Genomic DNA, 22,585 nt, shown 5'->3' with positions numbered 1-22,585 from the left:
AGTATTCTTCTTCGTGAGAAATCTCAATTTTAACTCATATTGCTAACGAGTTTGATACCTAGTTATTATGACTAGCTGGTTGGGTTAGTTTAATCTAAATTAATCTGCTTAAAAGATAATACCATTGTATTAAAAGAAATAAGAAAGCCCTAAACTATTCCAAAAGGGACATATATTGACATTGTCTAGAAAGAGAAACCAAGAACATAAGGGTCCAAGAGGAGAGATTTTCTCCTGCACCCTAATATGCAATCCTAATAGCGTAGTCGCATCGACGAATGCTTACCATGTGTAAGATAATTACATAATAAAAAGCATTAATATCTTATGCAGCCAATTAGGACCTGCCACGACAAGTAATATAAGATTTTTCATTGTTAATGATCTGTACAAATTGGGTAAATATGAAAGTATATACTTTTATCTATAATGACTTGAAAATCTCATGAACGACAATTATTGCATAAAATAAAATAGAAGTTCTTAAATCCAATAAATTGGATTTCAACTCACCGTAATATACTAAAAAAACAATCTTATATATTGATCACATTGATTTTGAATATGGTCTTAAGTATTACCCATTTTGTGGTCAAGTAAAATAATTTATAACCGCTCTTGTTGTTGGCTTAGCTCAAGATCATGCATTTTCCTTTCTTTTGGTTGAATTTGATGGGCAAATTCACAGTTGTGTCATACTTGTTAATCGAAAAAAGGAACGCTCGAAATAACTAAGAAGATGGTAATCCTCTTGAAGAAGCAAAGATCTTGTAATTATTGAAGAAGATGTCCATGCATGCAGATGAGAAATGCTAAGAGGATCTTTTCAAAAGTATGCTTTTTCGTGTACTTTTTACCACCTCACAATTTAACGTCAATTTTCGTACTAATATTATAAAATATTGTGTAAAAAATATAAAGTAGCAAAGAGTTCATCAGATTTTCACTTTTAATAGAGTCTCCTTAGTATTTTGCAAATAGATTGTACTCATGAGGGATTGTGTGGATTGAAAGGGTTGCACTTTGGCTAGACTTGGGCAACAAGATACTCTTCATGATTTCACTCCCAATATATCGATTATTTGGTTGACGTTTGTAATTAAATGGTATGGAATGGAAGCCACTTTATAGAGAAGAAGAAAATAACCAAAACTACTTTTTTCTCTAAACAATCGAACAAAGTTTCTAGCTAATCATTTAATCTCGACATGCAGTTTCAACTGGTTGCATTCGAAGGTTGGTAATTGGAACTAAAGAATCTTCTTTCATTTTTGATAAGAGAAAAGATCGGCAACCATTCAATGAGAATTACTATTGATTGGTTTAAAAATAAAAACGAAAAGAAAAATAGATAAAAAAAAAGAACATTTAAATCACATATTGTGCGTTTCAGATGTGTAGTTTGGCTTGGATAAACGTTTTTCACGACCATAACATAAATGCATGTGTGGTAACTAAGACAGTATTGTATGGGATGTTATATACTCTAGCAGTTTTGGATTTTGAATATAGAAACATAAGTTTCTTGTATAAAACTACTTAGTTAATAAACATCTCCCAAAAGCAGAAAATTAGAAGCTAACTTTTGCTAATTAACCTTATTAGGTTAATAATCTCCTTAAAATGGATACCCATTTTTTTCTTCCAAATGTAAGGATTCATGACAAAGAATGCAAGGTTTGAAAGAGAAAAAAAAAAAAAAAAAAAAAATCCCTAACTAGTTTCTCATACAATTCCAATTTTCAATGTCAAGCACTATAGCTATTGGGAAAATCAAGAGGTATGGAATTACTCTGGTACTAATAAGTTACTTAACGTTTTTATATTCCTTCTGCATCGTTCGAATCCTCTTCCCCATACTTTAGATAAATTTATTGTAAATGTAATATCATTTGTCAAAATCTCTAATTATTAGAATTTGGGTATTGCTTTTTGTTCCATTATGTTTTGAATTTGCAGATACCATAAAGTGTGCTGCATCCTTTTGGTGGTAGCTTAATTCCAGGAATGCCATGGTGAGAAAAGCTAGCTAAATCTTTTTCTTAACTTCTAAATTAAACATTTATTTATGAAAAGTTACTTAGTGTAAAATGTTTTAATTTAATTATTTCTTGGCATTTCAGATCTCAAGTCTTCTTGTTTTATGTTTTATTTTTTTTATTTTCTAGAAAATGTGAACTTTTATTAAACTGATGATCTCGGCTCTAAATTAGTTTTCATGTCCTAGATTTGTTTTTACATTGGTCAAATCCAATTGTCAATAAAAAACCTTAATCATGACTTATTTTTTTAAAGTTATAGGTAAAACAAATCAAGAATTATAAATAGGTTTACATAAATAAAACCAAATCAGTACTAAATTGGCCTTCTATTTCAAGATTATTTCTTCTAATTCGTGGAACCTCTAAATCTCATCCGTGGTTAATTATCAATAAAACCGCTTATCATTTCGCCTCACAAAACAATAGTTTTCACATATACATTAAACTAAAACAATAACAGTTATATATTATATATTTTCTTTCTCAAACACGTATTATATTTTTATATTAATTGTCCCCCATATTTCTATATCGGTTTTAAAAAGCTTTTGTCCTTCCAAAATTTCTGAACCAATGCAGGGGGGCTATTTTTATCTGCTTCTTCTTCTTCTTCTTCTTCTTCTTCTTCTTCTGGGGTCGTTAGTTTCCGCCGCCATTGCTTGTTCAACCGAACCTGCAAATCTAACGACTTTTGATGTCAGAGACTTCGGAGCTATCAGTGCCGGAGGCAACATTGATAATTCCGAAGTAAGTACACTATGTTTTTCTGGGATGTATCTAATTAATTAAGCTGTTTATATTTCGTAACATAAGATTTAATCCACTGATTAATGCCATTAGTTTGTATTATTACAGGCATTCTTGCTGGCTTGGAATGCAACATGCAACTCAGAATCTGAAATTTCTACCTTGATCGTTCCACGACGGAAATTTCTGGTTAATCCGGTCGTCTTCGGCGGTCCATGCAAGCCAAAAATCATAAATTTTTTGGTAAGATTTTTCGGATGCAGTTTTCAATAGCTTGTCGGAAAATAATTTTCACACTCCCAATTTTTCATTCTCCACTCTCCTTTCATTTTTGTCTTCTAAAACAATACGAAAATCATTTCTGTAATTTTGAGTGAATGTTATTATTTTTCCATGAATCTAATTTGATTTTTTTTTATACAAATTAAGAAATATATAATTTATTGGTTATTTTTCGGTAGATACTAGGGAGACTTTTGGCACCAAACTCACCTGAAGCATGGAAGGAGCTTGACCAAAGTCAATGGCTAGCTTTCAAACGAGTCAGCGGGCTCAAGGTAGTTGGCCCTGGCAGAATCAATGGAAGAGGCAAAGGCTGGTGGGATCAGTCCTGCAGAGCCCACCCTGGCCTGGTACATTTTCAAATGCAGCCGCCCGTGTCACGTCACCCATTCACGAAGACAGACAAACGAATCCCCGCCATCGGAGCTTACAGGGCGATGGCGGACCTGAATAGAGAGATTCCCTCAGTGTCTCGGGCGAACGTGTGACGTAATACGGACGGCCGTACCCAATAATTTTTTAGAAGAACGAAATTATCGATATGTTGTCTGATATAAATTTTCTTTTCAGAAGGGATGCACTGTATTGGCCCCAACTGTAAGTACCATCACTAAACCTCTCTCCCTACACAAATATATTTATTCATGAAGGCAATAATTGTCATTATATATGGAGATTACATACGGTTTAAGTACAGGCAATGAAGTTTGTGTCGTGTCACAACAGCAGCATTAGTGAGGTTCATTTCGTAAATAGCTCTCAAGTCCATGTCTTAATAGAAGGGTGCGAAGGAATTCACATAGAGAATGTGCTGATCGAAGCTCCGGAAAGAAGCCCCAACACTGACGGAATTCACATTTCTGCCTCTCACTACGTGTTTGTCACTAATGCAATTATAGCAACGGGTAAAAGTTTTCTCAAATTTTTCAATTTTTCTTTTTTATTTTCTTGATGGAAAAATTACATGTTAGTTGACATTGATACGAAATTAATGATTTCATCAACAGGCGATGATTGTGTTTCCATTGGAGACCATACATCCAATATAGTCGTCTCCTACGTTAAATGCGGCCCCGGCCACGGAATCAGGTCAGCTTTACTCCAAACTCGTTATTTCAAGAGTAATGATTTTCGCGTATTTGTTTTCTCTTCACACCCTCCTGTTGTTTTTGAAAGCAGCATTGGCAGCTTAGGGAGGAGTGGGAATTTTGTTCAGGTGGAGAACATTCATGTAACTCAGGTCTACCTCCAAGGAACCACCAACGGAGCTCGAATCAAGACATGGCAGGTACCGAATGAAAACCCGAAATTTCGGAAACAAATTCGAGAGACATTCTCATTCAATCTTCAGTGTTTTGAGTAACATTTTGTTCCTACATTGGCCCTATCAAGGCCGGCAAAGGTTACGTCCGACGGGTCACGTTCGAGCACATGTTTTTCCGTTCCGTTAAGAACCCCATAATTATCGATCAAAACTACTGCAGCAAAAGGGGCGCCTGCAAGGAACTGGTAAAAGCGATCACACTCCCCTCCATGAATGCAAACTTGAATTTTTCGCATCATTTCGATTTATACTTCTTTCGGTTGTAGGATACTGGCGTTCATATAAGTGATGTCTCCTTCAACAACCTGTATGGTACATCAAGTTCCCAAGTGGCTATCAATCTCAACTGCAGTCGCTCTGTCGCTTGCACCGGAGTATTTTTGAAATCTATATACCTTAGACCGGCTATACAAGGACAGAACTTGACTTCGAACTGCACCAATGCCCATGGCATTGCCTTCGGAGTGATTCAACCAGAACCCTGTCTCCAAATTTGATCTTGTTGTTTACCTGATACAGCTCGTATCAGAATTCGATCACTTAATCAATTATCTCATCTAAACTTTTTCAACAGTTCATTTTTGCAAAACTACAGCATTTATAAAGAAATTGGAGTTTTTGACGGACAAAAAGTTGTAATACTTTGCAGTTTACACAATCCGAATATACAACACCATAACATTAGAATACAAAATCGGATACGTTAATGCAAAATTCATCGAGTCAGACTATAATAGGCGGTTCTGGTGTTCTCATGAGCCTAACCGTCGAATCGTCATTTCCTTGAGTGAAGTCGCTAATCTCCGAAACACCTTAAGACTCTGGTCTACTTTATCAGGCCTGAGAAGAGAACAAAGGAGCATAAAAAGAAGATTTTACATTAGCAACTGAGAATGATCAGGCTAGCAAGTGCAGTATAAAGCAAGGCAAGTAAGGCGTACCTCGCTTGGTAACTCAAGTCGTTCTAAAGTGGGAATTAGACTTCCACACACTGACGATATGTCTTGTGCCGGTTCAGCCTTGTCACCGTACGTAATTGTCTTTAACGATCCATTGGCATCGGATAACAATGAGCTGTGAAGAAAAGAAAGTAAATACCAACATCTTGGATAAATGAGACCAAATAGCCATGATCCACTGGTAATATACGGGGTTATGTAACTGATACAATCATTGCTAAATTGGAGTCATTGATTCATCTTGAATGCTTCCTAAGACGTGTTAATTATTTCAACGTATTTCAGGACTTGATGTCCAAAGCAAACCAGGAGAGTTGAGTGTTTCAACCGAGACCCAAATCCAACTCGATTAAAAAGGTCCACAACAACCAGTATGTATTCATAAATGTATGAAGATTAAATTTGTTTAAACTATTTTCATGGATGATAGGTAGATTAAGTTTTATTTGTTTTCGTATATTCTACCTCCATCACAAGTTGAATTTACATAAGCAACGCATGACATGGAAATCATATATGATAACATATAAATTTTCTTTTAACTATTTTTCAGAAAAATGGTTAGATCTTCATATTTAAATATTCAAATTACAAATGTGAATAAAGATACATAAATCAAAAAGTTTAATTACAGTAAAAAAAAATAGGACGGTGGACTAAATCCAATGCCAACTCAATTTTTTAGATCTAAATCATAGTACCCCAATTTCAAACCATCCACAAGGCATTGTACCAAAAAAAATTGAACTTTTTAATTAAAGTATAAAAATAAGGAAGTTTTAATGAAAAATCCGCAGTATTATTCATTTTAATGAAAAATCACATTTTTACACTAAACAGTCAAACCTGGTACTATTCACTTTACCCTTTATTTTGTCCTTATCGTTAAAACTCAAAATTTTCATGTCATTTTCATTAATTTTCCTTAAAAATAAGACAGTGGACTAACTCTAATAATAGCTCAAAAATTTACATATAGATAATAGTATCCAAATTTTAAATCATCCACCAAGAATTGTAATAAAAAAATAAAAAAAATCGAACTTCCTCACATGGTTTTTTATTGAGAAACTTCCTCACAGTCACATCTGAGAGCAACTCCAGCCCTCCATGTATTAGCTGGGCAAACAAACCCATTTTCCCTCTCCCCCAAAAAACTCACTCCACCCATCGAATCAGTTGGTCTCCAGGGGAGGCCAACCACATGCCTAGTAGAAAATTAGCTGGCCCAATACCCGGTCAACTTGACGCAGGCTGAGGTCAGCTATGTGAAATCACAATTTTTTTACGCCAAGCGCGTGGCCGCGCATTCCCGACATCGCGATGCAGGCACACTAATAGAAGCGGGACATGGGGGTACGTGGTGCAGCGATGGTCGTTAGATTTATAACGGCTAGTTTTCTCCAACGGTAAAAAAAATTTGAAATTCAGACCCTATGGCTAGTGACATGGAAAAATCACCGTTCGGTTTCATATCAGCGGTCCAGGTTTTTCTGCCCAAAAAAAAAAGAAGAGAAAATGTCAAAAATCTTATCGTTAGCCATATGTCCAGTTTTGGGTTGTTGAATTTCAATCTTTTCGAAATCCAACGGTCCAGATTAATTAACTCTTTTAGAATTTCAATCTTTTCGAAATCTTTTGGATCTCTCGCTAATCTCCTTCATCTCTATCGGACTCTCTCACATCTCTCATCCCTTTTCTTCATCTGCGAGTGCAAAGATCGAGAGCACCACCATTACCATCGTATGTCGACGAATCCGGCAAGTTCCACCACCTCTGATTAGGTGAGCCTCAGAGTCATTCTTTCTCTGTCTCAAATTGATGTTTGAGTTCTATTGTTAAGTGGTATACTTGTTGTTGTGAAGGATTAACACGAAATCAGCTCGGGGGTAGCAAATCCAGTTTCCGGCAAGGGATGCCATGACTTGCAGGCCGTTTTTCGCCAACTTAAGCCACGGCCAGGAACACTAGTGGTATATTTTTATTCCTCTCCTTCATAGCTTCAAATCCATGTATGGCATGCTAGTTACAATTGTGAAATGGAGTTAATCGAACTCCGTTTAGGTTCTCGGCCATTTTCATAGAAACCGGCTGACCCACGGCCTGAAACTGGGTCGACCCGACCCACAAACCAAAATTGGATCCAAAACCCAATAATCGGGCCCAATCCAATAACCTGGTCCAACCCAGCAACCAAAACCTAGATCCGACCTAACACAGACTTAATTCCCAGATTTTTATGGTCAGCGCATGAAAGGCTGTCATGGCTGGTGTGTGGAGCACACGCGCCTCCACGGGTGAATTTTTCGGCAACTTTTTCGACGGCCCATTTCTGTGCATGGCGGTGCGTGGGGGAAATCGAGGTCCCTCCTTAGGTTTTTCGATGTCATGAATCTGATTACGACATTTGTTTTCTCAAATTCAATCATTTTAGTAGAGTTTTATTAATTGGTCCCTTTATGTGCTTAGGTGCGTTTGTTAGTGGCGACCTCGTCTTCTCTAGTTTGCACGACTCTTCAACGACAGAGTATCGGTGAGTGGATCCCTTCCAAAATGCATGATTTAATTACTAGAAATACATACATGAAAATCATGATTTTATGACTACATTTTAAGAAAATCATGATTTTATGACTACATTTTAAGAAATGTTTATGAGTTATCGGATTTACGCTTTATGAAATATCATGCTTTATCGGATTTACGTTCTTTGAAATATTTATGATTATATACTTATGAACATGGTTTGTGATGAGGATTTGAGCTAGAACTCTCCTATGAATTTATGATATGATGTTTGAGCTTCGATGAGATATATTTTGGAAAGATTATGTCCATGATTTTCTGTGCTTACTTGGTGGTTATTCATACTATGTGCCTACGGGCGAATGATACTTATATATGACCATCGGGCGGAAGATATTTATATATGACCTTTGGGCGGGCGATGTAGTGCTTTCGGGCGGAAGATATTTATATATGGCATTCGGGCGGGCGATGAAGGGCCTTCAGGAGAATGATATTTATATATGCCTTCCGGTAGGTGATGTAGGGCCTTTCGGGCGAGTGCTGCTTATATATCCTTCGGGCAGGTGATGTAGGGCCTTTGGGCGATTGTGATTAGGGGTGGGCACGGTGCGGTTCGGTGCGGTTCCACCCCTAAATTGGAACCGGAACCGAAATATATTAACGGTTCGATTCGGTGCGGTTCCACTTAAATTTATGACTAGAACATTACGGTTCGGTCTACACCGGTTCCGATTCGGTTCTTGCCGGTTTACGGTTCCTAATAATAAATTATTTGAACACCAAATCATTATGCATTCAAATACATCTTCTAAAACTGATTACATAAAGTTGCATACAACACATCTTTTTTAATGCAAATGTCTTTGGTAGTGGCACCAAGTCAACAAAAAGAGACAACTAAAATACATATGCACTGGTCAATCAGTCAACAAACAAAAAAATGATGAAACAAATTGCAAGTTTTCAGACTTCAGAGAGCAAGCAAGAAGCAGCAGCTCCTGTACACAATTTTTCAACCTATTATACCATGACATGTGTGTGTATATATAATTTATTTATTTATTATTAATAAAACGGTTCGGTTCGGTTCGACCGGTTCTTGGTCATTCGAAACCGGAACCGGAACCGGTTTGAACGGTTCGGTTCGGTTTTTCACTCAAAGTTGACTTTTCCGGTCAACACGGTTTTTTTCGGTTTTTTTTCTTACGGTTCGATGCGGTTTTGCGGTTTGGCGGTTTTTATGCCCACCCCTAATTGTGATTCCACTACTAAGCACACTTTATACAATTTATGTTTTATGAAAGTTTTATGGCAGGTTAGGGTTTTCGGAAAACTTATTACTTATTATGCTATATGAGTTTTCTAAACCTGGGGGTTAGTACATTGAAGAATAATTGGTTTAGTATTACTTATATATAAATTTAGTCCACTCATGTTTTGTTTTGCGCCCCTTCAAGACTTAGAATCGAGGCGTACAATCTCGGCGTCAAGGCACTTCCACATTGGTATATTCGAGTCCTCTTGGTGTAGGACCCATTCCTTTGTTCTTACCTTTTTATAACATTCATTATATAGTATTCTTGGTTAGTTGTATGCTCTGAATACGTTCCTACATTTGCATATTCTTTATTAGTAAAATTTACGTGTTTTATTTACGTTATTTTTTTCTTCATAATTTACATGCATGTTAATATGGTTTCGTCACCTTCGGATGTCGGCCAACACGTGCCTACCCTGGTGTTTGAAGGATATCGGGGTCGGGCGTGTCATTTTCAATACTTTCAACCAAAGTTTTCATATACTTTTGTTTGCAAAAAAATGGCCTATTGGTCTAAATTGGTTAAAATTCCTATCGAAATCTATTCTAAAGGATTCTAAACAGATAGTGACATATGGCGCGACGGGATTGGTTCAAAATCTATTTATAAAATTCTTACATAATCATGACATGTGGCGCTTCAGAATTGGTTAAAATTGTACTTAAAAATCTATTAACAAAAATTGTACTTTCAGATAATAACACATGACGTGACAAGATTTGTTAAAAATCTTATCGCAAATTAAAAATAAAATTATTTTTTATTATTTTATTAAAAAAAATTAATAATATTTTAATACAAATTAATTAGTTTATTCAATTTAAGGAGAAAATGTACTTGAACAGTTACTATTCGTTGCAATCAATTACTATTCATCTGAGTGAATTGAATTAACTCTTAACCAAGCAGTTTTTAAAGGTAAAATTGATCTTAGATGCATGGTTGGTTTCAGCCAGCTCGACCAAAAAAATCTTCATTGAGGCTTTTTTTTTTCATTTTTTTTTTTTAACAATATTCACCATTAAAATATAAAACCACAAAAATAAACGTGCATTAAACACGAATTTTAAAATTACTGCAAAAACCAATGTAAAAGACCCCCAAAAAGGGGTACAACACCATAATCTAAGATGAAAGCATCTTCTTGGATCGAGTTTTAATTGGTTGCTTTCATTTTTTTACTCAAAATAATATTTGAGATCTGCATAACTCTTTATTTTAGTTTATGAGATTTAAAATCAATACGAGTGGTTTGTTCATCATCAACCATTTTGGTTCCTCTTTGAAAAACCTCCATTAAATAAAGATAAAAAGATAAAAACACCCTCAATTTTTGTTAAATCATTTTGGTTATTTGTTTATTAAATTGAGGGTATTTTTGTCATTATATAACAAAATTATCTAAGAATGACCAAAATGATTGATGATGAACAAACTCAGGGACCACTTCTACTGATTTCAAATCTCAATGATCAGAATGAGGAATTATGCAAATCTAATAAACTATTTTGGTTAAAAGACCATCATCAGATATATTTGGAGGTTTCAGCTTGTATTTTGTTTTGGCATGTTATTAGTGTTGGATTTGTGACCAAGTGGACAACAAGACAATATAACTTTCGGCTATTAAAATATGAAAAAGGTGGACAACACCTTACCTTGTTTTAGGGAAGAAAAAAAGGGAAAATGTTTTCTTTCTCTTCTACACCCGTGGGTTTTGGTCCTTTATGTTTTGGTGGTTGCCTTTGCAGCCTAATAATAGAGAAGAGAAAGAGATAGAAAGCTACGGAGGGTGAGTAGAAAGAGTAGAGCTCATTTTATGTTTTGAGCTGAATACAGAGAGCAAGGAGAGCAGAGGAGAGAGCATTCGGCTCTCCCATTTGAAACAGTGCTGCTCCTTCCCATTTGTTTGTAATCCCCTTTTGTTAGTGATCACTCAATAAAAGATATTTGTGCTACATTTTGTGGCTTTTGGGAGAGAAGGAATTTGGTATATGTTTCCATCTTCTCCATTTGTTCTTTGTGAGAGTGAGAGCTATTGGGTGTATGTGGGCTATTGGGTTTGAGAGTTAAAACTCTATTTGTAATCTCCTTTTGACATTAGTGGAATTTCTTTGCCGTCTCGGAACTGGATGTAGGCTTACGCCGAACCAGTATAAATCCTTGTGTTATTGTTGGATTATTTGTCTTGTCATATTTTGCCGTATTAGCTTTGGTTTCATATTTGAAGCTTCCGCACAACAATTAGCGATAGAGAATCAACCGTTTGTGCGGCCTTCTTATCACATCTTGATTCCGGTTTTGTCGTGAACTGACCGGCTATTTGATTTTTCTAGTGAGCTTTGCCTCTCTCTCTTCTTGAACCTCTCCCTCTCTCTCTCTCTCTCTCTCATCTCTCTCCATCTCCATCTCCCTCTCTCCCTCTCTCTCTCTCTCTCTCTCTCTCTCTCTATATATATATATCCACTGAGCTTTGCCTGCATAAAGAGGCAGCTGAAAATGGAGGTAACCAACAGGTACATTAGCATAAAATCCCCCCTCGACGACGGAGAACCGAAAGAATCAGACTTCGAGCTCAAAACTTCACCCCTTGCTCTATCAGTTTCCCCTGGTTCCAGTGATGTCATCGTGAAAAATCTCTATGTGTCAATTGATCCGTACCAGCTCAACCGCATGAAAAGTTTCAGCTCCTCCCAGAAAGCCATAGGATTTGCAACTGCCATCGCTCCAGGAGAAGTAAGCTTAGAAGCATATGGATTACAAAATTTGTAAAGAAAAATATTATTAGCACTCCTAAACAAACATCTTGCGCCTGTTGTTTTATTTATTGAAGTGCTGAATGATGCTTTTAAAGTGCAAATATAGCAGCTCCCATTTCAAAAATAATTGAGCTTTTTATAATTATATTTAATATTTTATTATGATGATGGCAGGAAATTGATGCTTATGGTGTGGCAAAAGTTGTGGCTTCTGGGAATCCAGAGTTTGAGAAGGATGACTTGGTTGTGGGGCTCATCAGTTGGGGAGAGTACACTGTTCTAAAAGAAGGGACCATGTTTAGGAAATTTGACCATTTGGGATTTCCACTTTCTTATCAAGTTGGAATTCTAGGTAATTTTACTTCATCGTCATGACGACTGATACTCCAATATTGACTCGAGACATTTTTGCTGTTTATCTCTTCTTACCCTTAAAAATAGAGACACATGGTGTCCTTGAATCACGTAATTCGTTGACAATTGAATTGATTTGGTTACAGGTTTTAGTGGACTTACAGCATATGGGGGATTTTTTGAAGTGTGCAAGCCTAAAAAGGGGGAGAGAGTTTTCGTATCTGCAGCTTCTGGATCGGTTGGAAATTTGGTCGGACAGTATGCAAAACTCTTCGGTTGCTATGTTGTTGGCTGTGCCGGAAGCAAAGAAAAGGTGACCTTACAAAACTTTTCTTTTAGTACGCTATGTTCAATCAGAATCTGTTCATGAAAATTGATCTGAATGTTTTGTTTTTAGGTGGCATTGCTCAAGGGAAAGCTCGGATTCGATGATGCCTTCAACTACAAGGAAGAGCTTGATTTAAAGTCAACTCTCAAAAAGTAAACCTCTCTTTGATCCTATTGTTTTGAAGCGAAATACGGGTTAATAATAAATTGTGTTTGATCTTCAGGTACTTCCCGGATGGGATTGATATATATTTTGACAATGTGGGAGCTGAGATGCTGGAAGCAGCAGTTGAGAACATGAACACCTTCGGTAGGGTTGCTGTCTGCGGCGTGATTTCTGAGTACACAGATGCAGGAAAGCGAGCTGCGCCAAATATGCTAGACGTTGTTTACAAGAGAATTAAGATCCAAGGGTTTTTAGCAGCTGATCTCATGAATGTGTACTCTGATTTCATCTCCACCACCGTGGATCATCTTCGCACGGGCAATTTGCACGTGGTTGAAGACATCTCGTGTGGTTTGGAAAGTTTTCCATCTGCTTTCATTGGACTTTTTCGCGGTCATAACACCGGAAAGAAAATGGTTAAGGTTGCAGATGAGTGAACATATGATATGAAATCTCTCATTGTTGTTTGGTTTTACCTGCATTACTTTTATCTGCAGTAACAAAAAGTAAATGCACAAATAGGAACAAGCAGAACAAAGTCCACATAAGCTCCAATTTTGAATTGCATTTGGCTTCAAATTGATGGAATATAAACATATAATATAAGCTTGATTAGGACTTCTGAACTGTAAGTGGAAGTTATTAAGCAATTAGCAGGTGATTAAGTAGTTTTTAGCTAATTGCTTGGTCCAAGCTCCAAAATCCAAAGAAAAGAAAAGAAAAGATAACATATATGTTCCTTTCCAATCAAGTTTGATTTTCCTCTTCATGGATATGAATAGTTCATTAAGGAAAAAAGTCATTGTTCTTGGGCCAAACAAACCAAGTATGCAAAAGTAATAGGATTCGAAGATACTTGTTATGTTTTTAAGAAGGGTTAAAAGTGTATTTTGACAATAAAAACACTTCAGGCTATGCTTAACAGAAAAAATTTAAAAAACACTTATAGATTATAGAAATATTTTATACAAAGCAAACGTTATATAATTTTGAAAAAGAACTTTCATGTGTTTTTTCTAAAAGCACTTTTAAGTGTTTTTTCTCTAAACACAACTTTTTATAAAAACTTTTGTGTTCACAATAAAATTACTTTTGAAATAACTTTGACTTTACAAAGTCATCAAATCCGACGGCCGTGATCAGTTCGATCAAGTTATACACCCCCATATGTCCAAACTCCACTTGAGGACTACCCAAAGGTTACCCACCAATTCAGATGATTCAGAAAACCGTTAGAAGCAACGACCTTGTTTCCCCTCTCACAAAAATTCAAAACCCTAAACCAGCTCAAGCAAATCCACGCTCACATCCTCGTATGCCGTCTACCGAAAACCCATACACCATTGCGCCGCTCTTATCCGCCGCAGCAACCTCCAAAGATGCTTCTTTTACTACGCTTGCTCAATTTTCGAGCACCACCATCACCACCGCAAGCAAAGAAAAATCACGATTTAACGGTTATTTAAACTCCGATTTTGATGATTTTTTATACCTACACTCCTTGACCCTATATGAATACAATGAATGAATTTGATCTCCAATTTAAAATATTTACACTAGTGGATACCACAAAATCTTATGTTATACTCGATGAAAGTATAAATAAACTCTTAAGTGTTAGTGAATCTATTGTTTTGATGGGATACGCATCCTACGAAACTAATTTCAACGATCCAACCGTCAAACTTGTTTATATATGCTTCGAGATCGCATACGCCAAAAATTGCAAAAAACAAACATTCAGAGATCAAGTAAAGAGACAAAACTTTTCAACGGTTATAAACGAAAAATCATGATTTAACGGTTATTTTAACTTCGATTTTGATGATTTTTTACAGCTACACTTCTTGACCATATATGAATACAATGAATGAATTCGATCTTCAATTTGAAATATTTACACTAGTGGATACCACAAAATCTTATGTTATACTTGATGAAAGTATAAATAAACTCTTAAATGTTAGTGAATTTATCGTTTTGATGGGATACGCATCCTACAAAACTAATTTCAACGATCCAACCGTCAAATTTATTTATATATGCTTCAAGATCAGATACGCCAAAAATTGCAAAAAACAAACATTCAGAGATCAAGTAATGAGACAAAACTTTTCGACGGTTATAAATGAAAAATCACGATTTAACGGTTATTTTAACTCCGATTTTGATGATTTTTTATAGCTACACTCCTTGACCCTATATGAATACAATGAATGAATTCGATCTTCAATTTAAAATATTTACATTAGTGGATACCACAAAATCTTATGTTATACTTAATGAAAATATAAATAAACACTTAGTGTTAGTTAATGTATCGTTTTGATGGGATACGCATCATATGAAAATAATTTCAATGATCCAACCATCAAACGTGTTTATATATGCTTCGAGATCGCATACGCCAGAAATTGCAAAAAACAAACATTCAGAGATCAAGTAACGAGACAAAATGTTTCGACGGTTATAAACGAAAAATCACGATTTAACGGTTATTTTAACTCTGATTTTGATGATTTTTTACAGCTACACTCCTTGATCTTATATGAATACAATGAAATAATTTGATCGTCAATTTAAAATATTTACAGAAGTGGATATATACCACAAAATCTTATGTCATGATGATCTATGAAAATTGAGGATTTTGTAAAAGGAATAACATGTAAGCTTTGAGTTCCATTGGCAAGGTTACATGGTCGTTTAGATTTTTAAAATCCTCCAAATCTCATGAACAATGTTATTTATTTTAGTGAAAAATTAATAAAATTAATAATAATTATTGTAGAAGTGTGAAAAATGTAATCACTCGTAATAAAAAGCTTTACAACTTTCATTAAGGGGTCAACTCCGAAATTTAGTATGCATATACTGATTTAGTATTATGTTTTACATTTTTTTGGGTCAAATTATGTTTTTCATTTTCATTTTTATTGATTTAAAATATATTTTTCTTAACGGGTAACGGGTCGGGTCATATTACCTGAAATATTAACAGGTTGATTTCGGGTCGGGTCATATTACCCGTTTACTTTAACGGGTATTACACGACACGACCCGTTAAGCTATCGGGTATGACACGAAAACGACACGAACACGAGAAACACGACACGAATGCCAGGTCTACATTTTACATATAACAAATTGGTATATTTAAGAATGAGTACATTTTAAGATTAAAATTTTGAAAACATTTTTTAAAAAAGCTAATGGGTACAAACTTATTCTAATTTATTTATTTATTTATTTTGGAAATGTTTTGAATTGAAAATTAGTTAGGAGTTTAATAAAGGTGTGAGTATTAAAATTCTAAATCAATTATTAATTTTAAGTCTAAAAAGGGGGAGAGAGTTTTCGTATCTGCAGCTTCTGGATCGGTTGGAAATTTGGTCGGACAGTATGCAAAACTCTTCGGTTGCTATGTTGTTGGCTGTGCCGGAAGCAAAGAAAAGGTGACCTTACAAAACTTTTCTTTTAGTACGCTATGTTCAATCAGAATCTGTTCATGAAAATTGATCTGAATGTTCTGTTTTTAGGTGGCATTGCTCAAGGGAAAGCTCGGATTCGATGATGCCTTCAACTACAAGGAAGAGCTTGATTTAAAGTCAACTCTCAAAAAGTAAACCTCTCTTTGATCCTATTGTTTTGAAGCGAAATACGGGTTAATAATAAATTGTGTTTGATCTTCAGGTACTTCCCGGATGGGATTGATATATATTTTGACAATGTGGGAGCTGAGATGCTGGAAGCAGCAGTTGAGAACATGAACACCTTCGGAAGGGTTGCTGTTTGCGGCGTGATTTCTGAGTACACAGATGCAGGAAAACGAGCTGCGCCAAATATGCTAGACGTTGTTTACAAGAGAATTAAGATCCAAGGGTTTTTAGCACCTGATCTCATGAATGTGTACTCTGATTTCATCTCCACCACCGTGGATCATCTTCGCACGGGCAATTTGCACGTGGTTGAAGACATCTCGTGTGGTTTGGAGAGTTTTCCATCTGCTTTCATTGGACTTTTTCGCGGTCATAACACAGGAAAGAAAATGGTTAAGGTTGCAGATGAGTGAACATATGATATGAAATCTCTCATTATTGTTTGGTTTTACCTGCACTACTTTTATCTGCAGTAACAAAAAGTAAATTCACAAATAGGAACAAGCAGAACAAAGTCCACATAAGCTCCAATTTTGAATTGCATTTGGCTTCAAATTGATGGAATATAAACATATAATATAAGCTTGATTAGGACTTCTGAACTGCAAGTGGAAGTTGTTAAGCAATGAGCAGGTGATTAAGTAGTTTTTAGCTAATTGCTTGGTCCAAGCTCCAAAATCCAAAGAAAATAAAAGAAAAGATAACATATATGTTCCTTTCCAATCAAGTTTGATTTTCCTCTTCATGGATATGAGTAGTTCATTAAGAAAAAAAAGTCATTGTTCTTGGGCCAAACAAACCAAGTATGTAAAAGTAATAGGATTCGAAGATACTTGTTATTTGTTTTAAGAAGGGTTAAAAGTGCATTTTGACAATAAAAACATTTCAGGCCATGCTTAACAGAAAAAACTTAAAAAACACTTATAGATTATAGAAATATTTTATAAAAAACAGACGTCATATAATTTTGAAAAACCACTTCCATGTGTTTTTTCTAAAAGCACTTTTGAGAAGAAAAAAAAGCACTTTTAAGTGTTTTTTTTCTCTAAACACAACTTTTTATAAAAACTTCTGTGTTCACAATAAAATTGCTTTTGAAATAACTTTGACTTTACAAAGTCATCAAATCCGACGGCCGTGATCAGTTTGATCAAGTTATACACCCCCTTATGTCCAAATTCCACTTGAGGACTACCCAAAGGTTACCCACCAATTCAGACGATTCAGAAAACCGTTAGAAGCAACGACCTTGTTTCCCCTCTCACAAAAATTCAAAACCCTAAACCAGCTCAAGCAAATCCACGCTCACATCCTCGTATGCCGTGTACCCGAAAACCCATACGCCATTGCGCCGCTCTTATCCGCCGCAGCAACCTCCAAAGATGCTTCTTGTACTACGCTTGCTCAATTTTCGAGCACCACCATCACCACCGCAACATCTTTATGTAAAACACCATGATCAGAGGATACGTTCAGTCGCATTTGCCGATTCCCGCCATTTCGTGCTATTTGGACATGTTGAATTATGGGTTTGTTCCGAATAACTACACTTTTTCCGCCGTTGATCAAAGCGTGCACGATTCTCGGCCCAAATTTGAAGCTCAGTGGTCGATTAGTTCATGGTCATGTAGTTCAATTCGGGTATGGTGACGACTCTTGTTCTTTAGCTCGCTGGTCGAGTTTTATGCCGTTATCCATATAAATTGCAAAGATGGTGTTTGATAGAAGTCCTAAAAGGGATGTGGTGGTGTGGACGCCAATGATTGACGGGTTACGGGTATGGGAAGACAGGGGATGTTGAGAATGCCCAGCGTTGTTTGACGAAATGCCTGTGAGAAACACCATATCGTGGAGTGCGATGATGGCTGCGTGTTCTCGGGTGAGCAACTTCAGAGAGGTGCTTTCTTAGGCAAGTTCAAGAAGCAGGCACAATGCCTATTGAGCGGCTATTGTTTCTCACTACTTCTGCTCATATCTTGGTGCGGTCACATAAGGACTGTGGGTGCACTGCTATGCTAAAAGGTGCAATCTTGAATTTAACACGAGATTGGCCACTGCTCTCGTTGATATGTACACGTGATGCGGATATGTGGAAGCAGCTTTACGGGGTTTTTAGGGCATTCCTAATAAGGATGCTGGAGTGTTGAACTGTATGATCGCTGGAGTTGCAATGACTGGGGATGCAAGGAAATCACTTGAACTGTTTGATCAAATGGTTGACAGGGGACTTGAATTGTTTGATCAAATGGAAACCTTAACGGGGTTAAACCCGGGATTGAGCACTACGCATGCATGGTTGACCTTTCGGCTAGAGCGGGCAAGGAGGAAGCTGACAAGTTTGTAGAGGACAAGATGGGAGGACTAGGAAGAGGGAACGCCAACACGTGGGGGGCATTACCGGCTGCGTGTAGAGTTCATGGGAATGTTGAAGTTGGGGACCAAATTTGGAAAAAGCTCGCTGGTACGGGAGTAGCGGACTGTGGCATTCATCTTCTTTCGTATAATATGTACAAGGAAGCTGGCAGGGAATTTGAGGCAAAGAGAGGCAGAAATATCATCCACAAGCAGAAGAAATGGTTAATACGCTCAACTCCTTCTGTAAATTGTTCGATTCTAGAACCTGATTCATAGAAATTAATCAAGCATGACTCGAGAACACTTATCATTATGTAAACTGTATAATACATTACAGTAACCTTCAGCTTTTCAACTAGAAGAATATTGTATTGAACATTACCAGATATGGTAAATTGGTAAAATATACATATATATATGATTGTAGGTATTAACATGGAAATATCCAAAAAATCAGAGAAAGATATGAAAAGGGAAATTTTATTTAAACTCATGCAACCTATTTCTACACCCAACTGACTCTTTGCACTTATTTGATTTTTAACTAACCTATTAATATGTCTTTAAACCCTAATTTACTACCAAATATACCCCCATAAACCCAATTCAATATGTGGATTTATTTTTACACCCACAACTGTTGGTCTCTCCCGACATCGTACTTCGCTTTTCAAGGTTAGCTTTCAGATTATCATCAGTTACTAGGATTTTTAGGCAATACTGTGATATCTCGTCCCCAAAATTTTTATTTTATTTTATTCTTAATGTATTTCGAAGATTTGATTGGAACTAGTTCGTTAATTCTCCAATTTTGAGAAAAACAAAGTGAGGGGTATTGTCATTTCAAATTTTCTCGACCTTTTCGGTCAACTCTTGAATTGGTTAGGTAGAGTTGGATTCCATGAGCGCGTAGGCGTAAACAGATCTTATTTCCGACTCAGAACGGAGAAGTTAAAGTCGTTTGAAGTCGGTGGCATTTTGATAATTTTACCAAAATGCTATAAATGGGAGAGAAACCTCCAAAAAAAGGGGAAGTTTCTGAAAATGGAGGGGAGAGCTGCTACTAACCCGTTTTAGGGGAGACTTTGACCCATTAACCCACAAACTTGATCCACTTGTATCTTCTTCATCTGAGCTCCGTTTTGGGTGATCTTGGTGTCCATGGAAAGCTCTTGACGAACCCTATATCTCTGTAGTATTAGATTTCCCAATTTATTTTCCATCTTTGCAGTTTGAAGCCACAAAGCCCACGACTTTTCCGGCGGTTTTATCATTTTTTCGGTGATTCCGGCAACCCTTTCCTTCCAGTGAGGTATAAAACTTCATCTACTCTTCATAATCTTCAAGTTGGTATGCTTAGTTTGTGTTTTCGTATTCATTTTAGAGTTGGGTGTTTAGAACCCTAGAAATCCGGTTTTTCTCCGGTGAATTTGGACGGTTTCCGGTTAGAAATTATCGTCGGCCTAGTTGTGAAAAGTGTTTCCCTTGTTGAGCTCTAGCTACCACGTAAATTTGAGCTCATCTAGTTAATGTTGAAAATTCGGGGTTTCTAAACCATCCATCTTGACTACCACTGCGTGTGGCGGTGTGTGGAATTGTTCACGAGTGTTGTCTAGGTTCCAAATACCTTCTAGTGACCCTGTGAACCTATGTCTAGCTTGGTTTCCCAAAATTCAATTGTTTGGTGTGGTGATCAATTTGGACCGCCACTTGTTTGTGTGATTAACGACAATCCGATCGTTGGATCATAATGAAATTTTAGTATGTTATTTTAGAATAATAATGTGGACTTTGGGAAGTTATGGATCATAAATCTGATGCGCGGATCTTCAAGATCGAATTACGTAGAGTGGTGGACCCCATCGTTGACCGAGAGTTGAATTGTGGTCAACATGTCTCGATACGTTCTAAATAATAAAATTAGTACTATGGGAGACTTAAGTGAAGTCTAGTGGCCTACATTGGTTAGAGAGTGACTTGAACATATGTGATATGGTTATTACCTTGATTTCTTATATTAGTATCATCTGTGAATATGACTTGGTTTTATAATGTGATTTCTATTGAAATGTGATTATATATATATATATGTATATGTATGTATGTATGTATATATTTAGCCATAGACCTATGTTTATTAAACATGATTTGGCTTGTGTACTGATGATGATTGTGATATGTGTTTTGACGTGCATATTTGAAAGTTGGTTGATTTGCATAGATGGTATGATATGATGAAATGTGAGTGACTTTAATATATGTGAATATGAAATGGTTTTATAATTATGTTTCCTATAAATTGTTAATTTTTATATTTAGCCATCGAGATAGTTTTACGAAGTGGGATTTGACGTGCATATTGGAAATATGGTTTGTTTTGTATGATTGACTTGATTTGATGAAAGGTGAGGGCTAGTGATGGACCGTTAACCCATTGTCATGGGGTTTGTTGCTTTGAAACGTGTTTCATCCCTCGTTTCATTATTTTATTTCTTGTTTCGTTGAACCTTTATAACTTGAGTAAATTGATTCATGTGGTGTTTCATTGATTGGTTGTTATGCATTGGACTCTGCGATTCCGTTGAGTGATGGTCCAGAATCGTATCCTAGTTTGGATTCCGTTGAGTGATGGTCCGGAATCCTTCCTACTCCACTCTGCGATTCTGTTGAGTGATGGTCTGGAATCCTTCCTACTCCACTCCGCGATTCCGTTAAGTGATGGTCCAGAATCGTATCCACTCGGATTCTGTTGAGTGATGGTCTGGAATCTCTCTTACTCCGCGATTCCGTTGAGTGATGGTCCGGGATAGTATCCACTTTGGGTTTCATTGAGTTTGAATTGAGATAGCTTCAAAGACGTAGGCTTCGGCCGAACTGTATCGCTCTAACCCTACTTTTCATTGTGTGTATGATAATATGGTTGTGAGATGTTGTGATTGTTCCAGGCAAACCGTTGGATGTCTGGGTGACTCCCTCGGAGTTTTCAAAAGTTTGGTATTGATTTCTTATGAATGATTTATATTAAAGGTTTATAAATTGTGATTGATGGCTGGTTTTATTATTGTATCACATGCTTATATTATTGCCACTCACCTGAGCCTCGCAGCTTATCTGAATGCATGATTTATCAGTGCATCAATCCCAGGATGTAGGCATTGACTTTACATATGATAGGTTTGGGTAGATTACGAGAAACCGCTTGATATTTTGGTTCCGTTGAGTGGTCCGGAACCTGATGTTGTTGGATTCCGTTGAGTGGTCCGTAATCCTTGCTCTTGTTCATTCCGTAAGGTGATCTTAGAATCCTAAATTCAAGTGGATGGGAACTACCCACAATAGATATTGTGAAAATAAATTAAAATTACCATGTTTATTACTCATAATCCAAGTGGGGAATTATATAGAGTTTCTTGGTTAATTCGTGAAATGTTTTGTTATCGCATTACTTGATGAACGTAATTAAATGCTAAGATTATACATCTTGATTCACGAATTGATTAATTGATGGGATTGTGGAGTGACGTTGGATATGAGTGTTGTTATTATGATTATTTTAGTTGATTAATATTTCTGGAGAATAATGTTGTGCCTTGTTAATTCTTTAATATGTTACACGTTATGAAATGTGATTTTATGTGGGAACGTGATGATTCATGTGATGGATGAAGTGGAAATGTTATTCGTCTTATGGGATTATTATGTTGGATATCATTATTATTATTATGACTGACTTGTTGATAAATATGGCGAGAGAATATGATTG

General features: G+C 36.3%; 3 protein-coding genes and 1 pseudogene across 3 annotated transcripts; all 4 read left to right on the top strand.

The window, feature by feature from the left end:
- The first annotated feature begins 2,615 nt into the window (after positions 1-2,615).
- On the top strand, positions 2,616-4,892 carry LOC137742754 (Pectin lyase-like superfamily protein). Its single transcript, XM_088685032.1, has 9 exons — positions 2,616-2,789; positions 2,898-3,032; positions 3,251-3,421; positions 3,642-3,668; positions 3,769-3,976; positions 4,079-4,160; positions 4,251-4,359; positions 4,464-4,580; positions 4,662-4,892. The coding sequence occupies exons 1-9, from the start codon at positions 2,616-2,618 to the stop codon at positions 4,890-4,892; spliced, it is 1,254 nt and encodes a 417-aa protein (XP_088541158.1).
- A 6,794-nt stretch (positions 4,893-11,686) lies between these two features.
- LOC137742838 (2-alkenal reductase (NADP(+)-dependent)) lies at positions 11,687-13,283 on the top strand. Its single transcript, XM_068482813.2, has 5 exons — positions 11,687-11,938; positions 12,136-12,313; positions 12,462-12,628; positions 12,713-12,795; positions 12,867-13,283. The coding sequence occupies exons 1-5, from the start codon at positions 11,702-11,704 to the stop codon at positions 13,243-13,245; spliced, it is 1,044 nt and encodes a 347-aa protein (XP_068338914.1). The 5' UTR covers positions 11,687-11,701; the 3' UTR covers positions 13,246-13,283.
- A 2,851-nt stretch (positions 13,284-16,134) lies between these two features.
- Positions 16,135-16,918, top strand: LOC137740608 (NADPH-dependent oxidoreductase 2-alkenal reductase-like; the record flags this gene model as incomplete). Its single annotated transcript, XM_068480450.2, has 3 exons — positions 16,135-16,263; positions 16,348-16,430; positions 16,502-16,918. Coding segments are annotated over 3 exons (591 nt in total), but the record flags the coding sequence as incomplete, so codon positions are not given.
- Positions 16,919-17,092: 174 nt separating this feature from the next.
- LOC137729780 (pentatricopeptide repeat-containing protein At5g48910-like) lies at positions 17,093-19,292 on the top strand (annotated as a pseudogene).
- Positions 19,293-22,585: the final 3,293 nt, after the last annotated feature.

Source organism: Pyrus communis, chromosome 15 (genome assembly GCF_041283825.1).
Source record: "Pyrus communis isolate YQ-2024b chromosome 15, ASM4128382v1, whole genome shotgun sequence".
NCBI classification, from domain to species: Eukaryota; Viridiplantae; Streptophyta; class Magnoliopsida; order Rosales; family Rosaceae; genus Pyrus; species Pyrus communis.
Note: the sequence above shows the minus strand (reverse complement) of the source record. Positions and strands in the feature narration are given on the sequence as shown.

Bases quoted from the DNA above. Each gene is read 5' to 3' on its own strand.
- LOC137742754 (XM_088685032.1), top strand. From the start codon at position 2,616: ATGCAGGGGGGCTATTTTTATCTGCTTCTTCTTCTTCTTCTTCTTCTT. The intron at 4,161-4,250 runs GTCAGCTTTACT...TTTTGAAAGCAG, and splicing joins GGCCCCGGCCACGGAATCAG to CATTGGCAGCTTAGGGAGGA. The intron at 4,581-4,661 runs GTAAAAGCGATC...TTTCGGTTGTAG, and splicing joins GGGGCGCCTGCAAGGAACTG to GATACTGGCGTTCATATAAG.
- LOC137742838 (XM_068482813.2), top strand. From the start codon at position 11,702: ATGGAGGTAACCAACAGGTACATTAGCATAAAATCCCCCCTCGACGAC. The intron at 12,629-12,712 runs GTGACCTTACAA...TTTTGTTTTTAG, and splicing joins GTGCCGGAAGCAAAGAAAAG to GTGGCATTGCTCAAGGGAAA. The intron at 12,796-12,866 runs GTAAACCTCTCT...TTTGATCTTCAG, and splicing joins TTAAAGTCAACTCTCAAAAA to GTACTTCCCGGATGGGATTG.